At 56.8% G+C, this 13,625-nt stretch overlaps 1 protein-coding gene across 1 annotated transcript in view; it reads right to left on the reverse strand.

Moving 5' to 3' along the window:
* Nucleotides 1-3,733: 3,733 nt before the first annotated feature.
* The window catches only part of si:ch211-167j9.5 (tyrosine kinase receptor Cad96Ca), a 50,493-nt gene continuing 40,601 nt past the window's right edge, over nucleotides 3,734-13,625 (reverse strand). The window contains exons 9-12 of the mRNA XM_060848242.1: nucleotides 7,405-7,519; nucleotides 6,565-6,664; nucleotides 5,824-5,923; nucleotides 3,734-4,471 (exon numbers count right to left, since the gene is read on the reverse strand). Coding sequence (XP_060704225.1) covers nucleotides 4,349-4,471; nucleotides 5,824-5,923; nucleotides 6,565-6,664; nucleotides 7,405-7,519 — 438 coding nt within the window. The 3' untranslated portion in view covers nucleotides 3,734-4,348. The remainder of the gene's footprint in view (nucleotides 4,472-5,823; nucleotides 5,924-6,564; nucleotides 6,665-7,404; nucleotides 7,520-13,625) is intronic.

Below are 13,625 nucleotides of genomic sequence, written 5' to 3' on the forward strand. Positions count from 1 at the left end.
CCAAGGGATCCTTCCATATCCATCACAAATTCACCTGCACCTCCACACACATCATTTACTGCATCCACTGCACCCGATGTGGCCTCCTCTATATTGGGGAGACAGGCCGCCTACTTGCGGAACGTTTCAGAGAACACCTCTGGGACACCCGGACCAACCAACCCAACCGCCCCGTGGCTCAACACTTTAACTCTCCCTCCCACTCCGCCAAGGACATGCATGTCCTTGGCCTCCTCCATCGCCAGACCATAGCAACACGACGCCTGGAGGAAGAACGCATCATCTTCCGCCGAGGAATCCTCCAATCACAAGGTATGAATGCAGATTTCTCAAGCTTTCTCATTTCCCCTCCCCCCACTTATCTCAGTCCCAACCCTCAGACTCAGCACCGCCTTCTTAACCTGCAATCTTCTTCCCGACCTCTCCGCCCCCACCCCACTCCAGCCTATCACCCTCACCTTGACCTCCTTCCACCTATCACATCTCCATCGCCCCTCCCCCAAGTCCCTCCTCCCTCTCTTTTATCTTAGCCTGCTTGTCACACCCTCCTCATTCCTGAAGAAGGGCTTATGCCTGAAACGTCGATTCTCCTGTTCCTTTGATGCTGCCTGACCTGCTGCGCTTTTCCAGCTCCAGCAAACATTTTCAACTCTGATCTCCTGCACCTGCAGTCCTCACTTTCTCCTCCTCGAAGATCTGCAAGGCAGTCCACGTGCAGAACTGCAGGAAATGGGAACGATACTGAATGAGTATTTTGCAATGTTTACTTTAGGGAAGGACATGGAAGATAGACAACATGGGAAAATAGGTAGCAAAATCTTGAAAAATGTCCGTATTACAGAGGATGAGATGCTGGATGTCCTAAAACATATAGAGATGGATAAATCCCCAGGACCTGATCAGATTAGATTACTTACAGTGTGGAAACATGCCCTTCGGCCCAACAAGTCCACACCGACGAGCAACCCACCCATTCCCCTACACCTAACACTATGGCCAATTTAGCATGGCCAATTCACCTGACCTGCCCATCTTTGGACTGTGGGAGGAAACCGGAGCACCCAGAGGAAACCCACACAGACACGGGGAGAATGTGCAAACTCCGCACAGTCAGTCACCTGAGGCAGGAATTGAACCCGGGTCTCTGGCGCTGTGAGGCAGCAGTGCTAACCACTGTGCCACCGTGCCACCCCATGTAACTGAGAACTCTGTGGGAAGCTAGGGAAGTAATTGCTGAGCCCCTTGCTGAGATATTTGTATCATCAATAGTCACAGGTGAGGTGCCGGAAGACTGGAGGTTGGCTAATGCTATACCACTATTTAAGAAGGGTGGTAAGGACAAGCCAGGGAACTATCGACCGGTTAGCCTGACCTCAGTGGTGGGCATGTTGTTGGAGGGAATCCTGAGGGACAGGATTTACACGTATTTGGAAAGGCAAGGACTGATTAAGGATAGTCGGCATGGCTTTGTGTGTGGGAAATCATGTCTCACAAACTTGATTGAGCTTTTTAAAGAAGTAACAAAGAGGATTGATGAGGGCAGAGCAGTGGACATGATCTACATGGACTTCAGTAAGGCGTTCAACAAGGTTCCCCATGGGAGACTGATTAGCAAGGTTAGATCTCATGGAATACAGGGAGGACTAGCCATTTGGATACAGAACTGGCTCAAAGGTAGAAGACAGAGGGTGGTGGTGAGGCTTGTTTTTCAGACTGGAGGCCTGTGACCAGTGGAGTGCCACAAGGATCGGTGCTGGGTCCACTACCTTTTGTCATTTACATAAATGGATATGAGCATAGGAGGTATAGTAGTAAGTTTGCAGATGACACTAAAATTGGAGGTGTAGTGGACAGTGAAGAAGGTTTTCTCAGATTACAACGGGATCTTGACCAGATGGGTCAATGGGCTGAGGAGTGGTAGATGGAGTTTAATTCAGATAAATGCGAGGTGCTGCATTTTGGAAAAGCAAATCTTAGCAGGACTTATACACTTAATGGTAAGGTCCTAGGGAGTGTTGCTGAACAGAAAGACCTTGGAGTGCAGGTTCGTAGCTCCTTGAAAGTGGAGTCACAGGTAGATAGGACAGTGAAGAAGGTGTTTGGTATGCTTTCCTTTAATGGTCAGAGTATTGAGTACAAGAGTTGGAAGGTCATGTTGCAGCTGTACAGGACATAATTTAGGCCATTTTTGGAATATTGCGTGCAATTCTGGTCTCCTTCCTATCGGAAGGATGTTGTGAAACTTGAAAGAGTTCAGAAAAGATTTCAGGAATGTTGCCAGGGTTGGAGGATCTGAGCTACAGGGAGAGGCTGAACAGGCTGGGGCTGTTTTCCCTGGAGCATCGGAGGCTGAGGGGTGACCTTATAGAAGTTTTCAAAATTGTGAGGGGCATGGATAGGGTAAATAGGCAAAATCTTTTCCCTGGGGTCGGGGAGTCCAGAACTAGAGGGCATTGGTTTTAGGTGAGGGAGGAAAGATATAAAAGGGACCTAAGGGGCAACATTTCACACAGAGCGTGGTACGTGTATGGAATAAGCTGCCAGAGGAACTGGTGGGGGCTGGTACAATTACAGCATTTGAAAGGCATCTGGATGGGTATGTGAATAGGAAGGGTTTGGAGGGATATGGGCCAAATGGGACAGGATGAATTTAGGATAGCTGGTTGGCATGGACGAGTTGGACCGAAGAGTCTGTTTTTGTGCTGTATATCTCAATGTGAAGAATTTTCTCAGTGAAAACCCTGTGGACAAGGAACATTGAACAACCCTCCCAGTCTTTCCTTTCACCCATTACATCCATTTGTTTTGTTTGTCTGGGTATATCAATATGTAGGGGTTATTTTACAAGGGGGGGAGGTTAGAATTTTAACAAGTAGAGTTGTATGTTGATGATTTATCAATCATTGTTGATCTGTAATGAGTAGTAATTCTTGTCAGGTATAGAAACCTGGTCTGTGCTTTCTGAAAAGATAGGTAACTTGGGGACCCTAGATATACTCTTGAAACTTTTTTGACATTCTGCAGAAGTAGTGGGGCTGAATACTTGGTGCATTGCCTCAGTGAGATGTAACACTAACTTTCCGACATCTCACTGATTTCACATAATGCACGGTGTTCCAAAAGTGAGTCTGTGGTTCCTTGATGATGCTTTCTCCTTGACCTATTTTCTCTGGCAGTGTGTTCCATTCTCAGGGTCAGGACAAGGAGGCAAGTCCCAAACCCACTGCAGCTGGAACAGGAATTGAACCTGAAATCTTAACATGATTCTGAACCACACAGTAGCCATCTGGCCGCTGAGCTAAATGGCCTCCACTTGTTACCTTACTGCAGTATAAACAACCAAGCTTGTGAGGTATTTACACTGCACACAGATAATGTAAAATGCTAGAATGATTTCAGCATAACATCTACGAGATAGCTATGGATATACCAAATATATTTAATGATTCTGAACTAGGCAATAGGCCTTCAGCTACTGAGCTAACTAGCCTCATTCTAGTATTTAATAAAGAATACATTAAATTGTGTTATCCAATTACAACAACGAACATCCAGAGTATCCATTCTTTCTTTAAGTCAGGGATAAAATTTCATTGAAAATTATTCTTGGAAGGTTCAAATTGTGTTGATTTCTGGAATGAAGGTCTCATGAGGAGAAGGTGAGTCAAAAAGTGAACCCAAAACATGGACTCTCCTGCTCCTCGGATGCTGCCTGATCTGCTGCGCTTTTTCAGAGCCACATTTTGACTAGGTTGGGCTTGGAGTAATTGGAGTTGAGAAAAATGAGAGCTGACCTTATTGAAATGTATGCCATTGTGAGGGATGCTTTCCCTCTTGGGGGGAGTAGAGAACAGGATGGGAGGGGTGGGAAACAGCTCCAGTGTGAGGGATCTCCCAGATGAGATGATGAAGAAGTAGTTCTCCTTTCAGAGAGCCTCCAGACTTTGGCATGTGCTCTGTCAGAGGGCAGAACAGGCTGGCTCTTTGAATTAATTCAAGACAGAATTAGATAGATCATTCATTGACAAGGGAGTCAAGATCACTGAGGGATAGGCAGCAAACGTAAGGCAAGACCTAATGTGGATTGAATGGCAGAAATGACTGGGGGGGGGTCAGATGGCCGTCTCCTGGAGTTATTTCTTCTGTTCTCTTCCGCTCTCAGACAATGATCTCAATCCTAAGGCTCATGGACCAGATGGACACACCAGCATCCCGGGCTCTGAGGACACATGACTATCTTCAGAGAATAGCACTCAATTCAGATTAGTTCCAGACTCTCACACTAAAGTGTCAAGGATTTAATGATGCGATCATTTGTCAATCTTTCCCCAACATATGCAGTGCTGTTTCACACTGAATCAAACCAGCCCCTGACGTAGGTGTTTTGGACAGAGGCAGACTGAGGTATGGTCCATGGGGTAGAGTTAACCAGCTCACGTTCCTCAATACAGTCTTCCACCTGAATGTAATCCTGCAGAGAAAGGAATCAGAGCATTATTCACAAGCAACGTTCAGACTCAATACAAATTGTAACCAACTCACTCTCCAACTATTAGTGCTGACTCTCACTGGGATACAGATCCTGAAGGGGCTGACTCTCACTGGGATACAGTTCCTGAAGGGGCTGACTCTCACTGGGATACAGTTCCAGAAGGGGCTGTCTCTCACTGGGATACAGTTCCTGAAGGGGCTGTCTCTCACTGGGATACAATTCCTGAAGGGGCTGACTCCCACTAGGATACAGTTCCAGAAGGGGCTGTCTCTCACTGGGATACAGTTCCAGAAGGGGCTGTCTCTCACTGGGATACAGTTCCTGAAGGGGCTGTCTCTCACTGGGATACAATTCCTGAAGGGGCTGACTCCCACTAGGATACAGTTCCCGAAGTGGCTGATGCCCACTGGGATACAGTTCCTGAAGGGGCTGTCTCTCACTGGGATACAGTTCCTGAAGGGGCTGTCTCTCACTGGGATACAGTTCCTTAAGGGACTGTCTCCCACTAGGATACAGTTCCTGAAGGGGCTGTCTCTCACTGGGATACAGTTCCTGAAGGGGCTGACTCTCACTGGGATACAGTTCCCGAAGGGGCTGACTCTCACTGGGATACCATTCCTGAAGTGGCAGTCTCTCACTGGGATACAGTTCCTGAAGGGGCTGACTCTCACTGGGATACAGTTCCCGAAGGGGCTGACTCTCACTGGGATACAGTTCCCGAAGGGGCTGACTCTCACTGGGATACCATTCCTGAAGTGGCTGTCTCTCACTGGGATACAGTTCCTGAAGGGGCTGACTCTCACTGGGATACCATTCCTGAAGTGGCTGTCTCTCACTGGGATACAGTTCCTGAAGGGGCTGGTCTCTCACCGGAATACAGTTCCTGAAGGGGCTGTCTCTCACTGGGATACAGTTCCTGAAGGGGCAGTCTCTCACTGGGATACAGTTCCTGAAGGGGCTGTCTCTCACTGGGATACAGTTCCTGAAGGGGCTGCCTCTCACTGGGATACAGATCCTGAAGGGGCTGTCTCTCACTGGATACAGTTCCCGAAAGGGCTGACTCTCACTGGGATACAGATCCTGAAGGGGCTGACTCTCACTGGGATACAGATCCTGAAGGGGCTGACTCTCACTGGGATACAGTTCCTGAAGGGACAGAGTTGAGAATTTGAGCAAATCTAATTATCAACTATTTGAATATGGAACATGTGATACTAATGACAGAGCTCTTGGCAATGGCCCTCACTCCCTTTTGCGAACTGGCCGGAGCTGAGGGGTCAGAGGAATAATTAGCCTTTCCCTGTGGTTCAGTAAACACAGCAATTACTCACTGCGTCATTCTCAACTAAGTCCTCCAAATACTTCGTGATGTCAGAGAATGTTGGCCGCTCCTCATGTCTCTCTATCCAACAAAAATCCATCACTTCATAACTGAAAAAATACAAAGAGTTCTTAGAAACAGGGATGCTGCAAGCTCAGTACATAGTCCCCATCAAACACACCCAGGATAGGGACAGCACGGGGTTAGATACAGAGTAAAGCTTTCTCTACACTGTCCCCATCTAACCCTCCCAGGACAGGGACAACACGGGGTTAGATACAGAGTAAACCTCCCTCTACACTGTCCCCATCAAATACTCCCAGGACAGGGACAACACGGCGATAGATACAGAGTAAAGCTCTCTCTACACTGTCCCCATTAACCACTCCCAGGGACAGGGACAGCATGGGGTTAGATACAGAGTAAAGCTCCATCTACACTGCCCCCCACATCAAACACTCTCAGGACAGGGACAGCATGGGGTTAGATACAGAGTAAAGCTTCCACTACACTGTCCCCCCATCAAACACTCCCCATGACAGGGACAGCACAGGGTTAGATACAGACTAAAGCTCCCTCTACACTGTCCCCCATCAAACACACCCAGGACAGGGACAGCACGGGGTTAGATACAGAGTAAAGCTCCCTCTACAATGACTCTCCTACAGCCTCCATCATTATTATCTAAACATGTTTTGAGAGTGGGAAGAGAATGTCAGAAATCATACTCAGATGAACGTTGGCCTCTTACATCTCATCTCGACACTGTGAGGGTTTCTTCATTTTGTATCCAGAGCAAACATTCAGAACTACCTGCTCAGCTGTCTCAAACTCCGGGTATGGGGAACTACCTGGAGACAGAGAGAGTGAGAATGTGAGGGGTGATGAGAGAGGGAGAGTGGGAGAGGGAGCATGAGATTGTGAAAAGTGCGGGAGAGAGAGAGAGAGAGAGTGCATGGGGCAAGAACGAGTGAGACTGGCGGAAAAAGGGTAGATAAAGAGAATGAGGGGGAGAAAGTGTGAGGTAGGGAAGGGAGAGTGGGAATATAGTGGGAAGGTGAGATTAAGAGAGTGGGAACGTCAGTGGGTCAGAGAGCGGGTGAGTGAAGTGGCGAGAGAGAGATAGAGGAAGAGAAAGTGAGAGAGACACAGAGTGTGAAAGAGGGAGAGAGACACAGGAAGACAGAGAGTGAATCAGCAGAGTCATCGATGACCCTGTCACACAGGGAGGTGTTGAGGGTGGGAAGAGGATGTCAAACACGTCGACTATCCCCACTGTGCAGCATTCTGTCTCCTTAAACAGACTCTGTCCAGCTGTGAACTCAGCGTGCAGGTTAATACCGTGAACCCATCGATCACTAAAGCCTCCCTTAGGACTATCCTGGCTTTGAGTGACAGCATCATCGAGCGAACTGTCAGCTTTAACATGTGGGGAATGCCGGGGGGTGGGGGTGGGGTGGCAGTGTGTGGAGGGGAAAGTGAAACAGGAATATAGTGAGCCAGCTGCCGGGGTGGGGGAGACATGTCTGGGGGATACCAGGGTCTTGGAGGTATGGGGGGTTGGGAGAAGTTGCCATGGTTATGTTCTTACCCAAAGTTTCCAACTCCCAGAGTAGAATGCCAAAAGCCCAGACATCCCCGTGCAAAGAGTAAATCCCATCAGTAAAGAACTCTGGTGGATACCAACGGAATGGAATGCCTGGGACCTGCACCGAAAGATCAAACCATCAGGAGGATAGCCTGTGTACAGCTGGGAATGAGGGAGGAGCACACAGAGACCACCCCCCGAGACCTAGCCCAGAGACCAACCCCCGAGCCCAGCCCCCCAAGACCAGCCCCCAGAGACCAGCCCCCGAGACCAAACCCCGAGCCCAGCCCCCCGAGACCAGCCCCCAGAGACCAGCCCCCAGAGACCAGCCCCCAGAGACCAGCCCCCAGAGACCAGCCCCCGAGACCAGCCCCAGAGACCAACCCGAGACCACACCCCGAGACCAGCCCCCGAGACCACACCCCGAGACCACTCACCGAGACCAACCCGAGACCACACCCCGAGACCACTCCCCGAGACCACTCCCGAGACCACTCCCCGAGACCAACCCGAGACCACTCCCCGAGACCACTCTCCGAGATCAACCCGAGACCACTCCCCGAGACCACTCCCCGAGACCACTCCCCGAGACCACTCCCCGAGACCAACCCGAGACCACTCCCCGATACCACTCCCCGAGACCACTCCCCGAGACCAACCAGAGACCACTCCCCGAGACCACTCCCCGAGACCACTCCCCGAGACCACTCCCCGAGACCAAGCCCCGAGACCACTCCCCGAGACCACTCCCCGAGACCACTCCCCGAGACCATTTCCCGAGACCACTCCCCGAGACCACTCCCCGAGACCACTCCCCGAGACCAACCCGAGACCACTCCCCGAGACCACTCCCCGAGACCACTCCCCGAGACCACTCCCCGAGACCAACCCGAGACCACTCCCTGAGACCAATCCGAGACCACTCCCCGAGACCACTCTCCGAGATCAACCCGAGACCACTCCCCGAGACCACTCCCCGAGACCAACCCGAGACCACTCCCCGAGACCACTCCCCGAGACCACTCCCCGAGACCAACCCGAGACCACTCCCCGATAGCACTCCCCGAGACCACTCCCAGAGACCAACCAGAGACCACTCCCCGAGACCACTCCCCGAGACCATTTCCCGAGACCACTCCCCGAGACCACTCCCCGAGACCACTCCCCGAGACCAAGCCCCGAGACCAACCCGAGACCACTCCCCGAGACCAAGCCCCGAGACCATTCCCCGAGACCATTTCCCGAGACCACTCCCCGAGACGACTCCCCGAGACCAAGCCCCGAGACCACTCCCCGAGACCACTCCCCGAGACCACTCCCCGAGACCAAGCCCCGAGACCACTCCCCGAGACCACTCCCCGAGACCATTTCCCGAGACCACTCCCCGAGACCAACCCGAGACCACTCCCCGAGACCAAGCCCCGAGACCACTCCCCGAGACCATTTCCCGAGACCACTCCCCGAGACCAAGCCCCGAGACCACTCCCCGAGACCACTCCCCGAGACCACTCCCCAAGACCACTCCCCGAGACCAACCCGAGACCACTCCCCGAGACCACTCCCCGAGACCAACCCGAGACCATTTCCCGAGACCACTCCCCGAGACCAACCCGAGACCACTCCCCGAGACCACCCCGAGACCACACCCCGAGACCACGCCCCGAGACCACTCCCCGAGACCACTCCCCGAGACCACTCCCCGAGACCAACCTGAGACCACTCCCCGAGACCACTCCCCGAGACCATTTCCCGAGACCACTCCCCGAGACCAACCCGAGACCACTCCCCGAGACCAAGCCCCGAGACCACTCCCCGAGACCATTTCCCGAGACCACTCCCCGAGACCACTCCCCGAGACCAAGCCCCGAGACCACTCCCCGAGACCACTCCCCGAGACCACTCCCCGAGACCAACCCGAGACCACTCCCCGAGACCACCCCGAGACCACTCCCCGAGACCACTCCCCGAGACCACTCCCCGAGACCAAGCCCCGAGACCAAGCCCCGAGACCACTCCCCGAGACCACTCCCCGAGACCACTCCCCGAGACCAACCTGAGACCACTCCCCGAGACCACTCCCCGAGACCACTCCCCGAGACCACTCCCCGAGACCACCCCGAGACCACTCCCCGAGACCACTCCCCGAGACCACTCCCCGAGACCAAGCCCCGAGACCACTCCCCGAGACCATTCCCCGAGACCATTCCCCGAGACCAAGCCCCGAGACCACTCCCCGAGACCATTCCCCGAGACCAACCCGAGACCACTCCCCGAGACCACTCCCCGAGACCACTCCCCGAGACCAAGCCCTGAGACCAAGCCCCGAGACCACTCCCCGAGGCCACTCCCCGAGACCACTCCCCGAGACCAACCCGAGACCACTCGCCGAGACCACTCCCCGAGACCACTCCCCGAGACCACTCCCCGAGACCAACCCGAGACCACTCCCCGAGACAAACCCGAGACCACTCTCCGAGACCACTCTCCGAGATCAACCCGAGACCACTCCCCGAGACCACTCCCCGAGACCACTACCCGAGACCAAGCCCCGAGACCACACCCCGAGACCACTCCCCGAGACCACTCCCCGAGACCAACCCGAGACCACTCCCCGAGACCACTCCCCGAGACCAAGCCCCGAGACCACTCCCCGAGACCACTCCCCGAGACCACTCCCCGACACCAACCCGAGACCACTCCCCGAGACCACTCCCCGAGACCAACCCGAGACCACTCCCCGAGACCAAGCCCCGAGACCACTCCCCGAGACCAACCCGAGACCACTCCCCGAGACCACTCCCCGAGACCAAGCCCCGAGACCAAGCCCCGAGACCACTCCCCGAGACCACTCCCCGAGACCAAGCCCCGAGACCACTCCCCGAGACCACTCCCCGAGACCACTCCCCGAGACCACTCCCCGAGACCAACCCGAGACCATTTCCCGAGACCACTCCCCGAGACCACCCCGAGACCACTCCCCGAGACCACTCCCCGAGACCACTCCCCGACACCAACCCGAGACCACTCCCCGAGACCCCTCCCCGAGACCAACCCGAGACCACTCCCCGAGACCAAGCCCCGAGACCACTCCCCGAGACCACTCCCCGAGACCAACCCGAGACCACTCCCCGAGACCACTCCCCGAGACCACTCCCCGAGACCAACCCGAGACCACTCCCCGAGACCAAGCCCCGAGACCACTCCCCGAGACCACTCCCCGACACCAACCCGAGACCACTCCCCGAGACCATTTCCCGAGACCACTCCCCGAGACCAACCCGAGACCACTCCCCGAGACCAAGCCCCGAGACCAAGCCCCGAGACCACTCCCCGAGACCACTCCCCGAGACCACTCCCCGAGACCACTCCCCGACACCAACCCGAGACCACTCCCCGAGACCACTCCCCGAGACCAACCCGAGACCACTCCCCGAGACCAAGCCCCGAGACCACTCCCCGAGACCACTCCCCGAGACCAACCCGAGACCACTCCCCGAGACCACTCCCCGAGACCACTCCCCGAGACCATTTCCCGAGACCACTCCCCGAGACCAACCCGAGACCACTCCCCGAGACCACCCCGAGACCACTCCCCGAGGCCACTCCCCGAGACCACTCCCCGACACCAACCCGAGACCACTCCCCGAGACCACCCCGAGACCACTCCCCGAGACCACTCCCCGAGACCACTCCCCGACACCAACCCGAGACCACTCCCCGAGACCACTCCCCGAGACCACTCCCCGAGACCAAGCCCCGAGACCACTCCCCGAGACCACTCCCCGAGACCAACCCGAGACCACTCCCCGAGACCACTCCCCGAGACCACTCCCCGAGACCAAGCCCCGAGACCAAGCCCCGAGACCACTCCCCGAGACCACTCCCCGAGACCACTCCCCGAGACCACGCCCCGAGACCACTCCCCGAGACCACTCCCCGAGTCCACTCCCCGAGACCAACCTGAGACCACTCCCCGAGACCACTCCCCGAGACCACTCCCCGAGACCACTCCCCGAGACCATTTCCCGAGACCACTCCCCGAGACCAACCCGAGACCACTCCCCGAGACCAAGCCCCGAGACCACTCCCCGAGACCATTTCCCGAGACCACTCCCCGAGACCACTCCCCGAGACCAAGCCCCGAGACCACTCCCCGAGACCACTCCCCGAGACCACTCCCCGAGACCAACCCGAGACCACTCCCGAGACCACTCCCCGAGACCAACCCGAGACCACTCCCCGAGACCACCCCGAGACCACTCCCCGAGACCACTCCCCGAGACCAAGCCCCGAGACCAAGCCCCGAGACCACTCCCCGAGACCACTCCCCGAGACCACTCCCCGAGACCAACCTGAGACCACTCCCCGAGACCACTCCCCGAGACCACTCCCCGAGACCAACCCGAGACCATTTCCCGAGACCACTCCCCGAGACCACTCCCCGAGACCACCCCGAGACCACTCCCCGAGACCACTCCCCGAGACCACTCCCCGAGACCAAGCCCCGAGACCACTCCCCGAGACCATTCCCCGAGACCATTCCCCGAGACCACGCCCCGAGACCACTCCCCGAGACCATTCCCCGAGACCAACCCGAGACCACTCCCCGAGACCACTCCCCGAGACCACTCCCCGAGACCAAGCCCTGAGACCAAGCCCCGAGACCACTCCCCGAGACCACTCCCCGAGACCACTCCCCGAGACCAAGCCCCGAGACCACTCCCCGAGACCACTCCCCGAGACCAACCCGAGACCACTCCCCGAGACCACTCCCCGAGACCACTCCCCGAGACCAAGCCCCGAGACCAAGCCCCGAGACCACTCCCCGAGACCACTCCCCGAGACCAAGCCCCGAGACCACTCCCCGAGACCACTCCCCGAGACCACTCCCCGAGACCAACCCGAGACCACTCCCCGAGACCACTCCCCGACACCAACCCGAGACCATTTCCCGAGACCACTCCCCGAGACCAACCCGAGACCACTCCCCGAGACCACCCCGAGACCACTCCCCGAGACCACGCCCCGAGACCACTCCCCGAGACCACTCCCCGAGACCACTCCCCGAGACCAACCTGAGACCACTCCCCGAGACCACTCCCCGAGACCACTCCCCGAGACCACTCCCCGAGACCATTTCCCGAGACCACTCCCCGAGACCAACCCGAGACCACTCCCCGAGACCAAGCCCCGAGACCACTCCCCGAGACCATTTCCCGAGACCACTCCCCGAGACCACTCCCCGAGACCAAGCCCCGAGACCACTCCCCGAGACCACTCCCCGAGACCACTCCCCGAGACCAACCCGAGACCACTCCCCGAGACCACTCCCCGAGACCAACCCGAGACCATTCCCCGAGACCACACCCCGAGACCAACCCGAGACCACTCCCCGAGACCACACCGAGACCACTCCCCAAGACCACTCCCCGAGACCAAGCCCCGAGACCAAGCCCCGAGACCACTCCCCGAGACCACTCCCCGAGACCACTCCCCGAGACCAACCTGAGACCACTCCCCGAGACCACTCCCCGAGACCACTCCCCGAGACCAACCCGAGACCATTTCCCGAGACCACTCCCCGAGACCACTCCCCGAGACCACCCCGAGACCACTCCCCGAGACCACTCCCCGAGACCACTCCCCGAGACCAAGCCCCGAGACCACTCCCCGAGACCATTCCCCGAGACCATTCCCCGAGACCAAGCCCCGAGACCACTCCCCGAGACCATTCCCCGAGACCAACCCGAGACCACTCCCCGAGACCACTCCCCGAGACCACTCCCCGAGACCAAGCCCTGAGACCAAGCCCCGAGACCACTCCCCGAGACCACTCCCCGAGACCACTCCCCGAGACCAAGCCCCGAGACCACTCCCCGAGACCACTCCCCGAGACCAACCCGAGACCACTCGCCGAGACCACTCCCCGAGACCACTCCCCGAGACCAACCCGAGACCACTCCCCGAGACAAACCCGAGACCACTCTCCGAGACCACTCTCCGAGATCAACCCGAGACCACTCCCCGAGACCACTCCCCGAGACCACTACCCGAGACCAAGCCCCGAGACCACACCCCGAGACCACTCCCCGAGACCACTCCCCGAGACCAACCCGAGACCACTCCCCGAGACCACTCCCCGAGACCAAGCCCCGAGACCGCTCCCCGAGACCACTCCCCGAGACCACTCCCCGACACCAACCCGAGACCACTCCCCGAGACCA

Source organism: Hemiscyllium ocellatum, chromosome 31 (genome assembly GCF_020745735.1).
Source record: "Hemiscyllium ocellatum isolate sHemOce1 chromosome 31, sHemOce1.pat.X.cur, whole genome shotgun sequence".
NCBI classification, from domain to species: Eukaryota; Metazoa; Chordata; class Chondrichthyes; order Orectolobiformes; family Hemiscylliidae; genus Hemiscyllium; species Hemiscyllium ocellatum.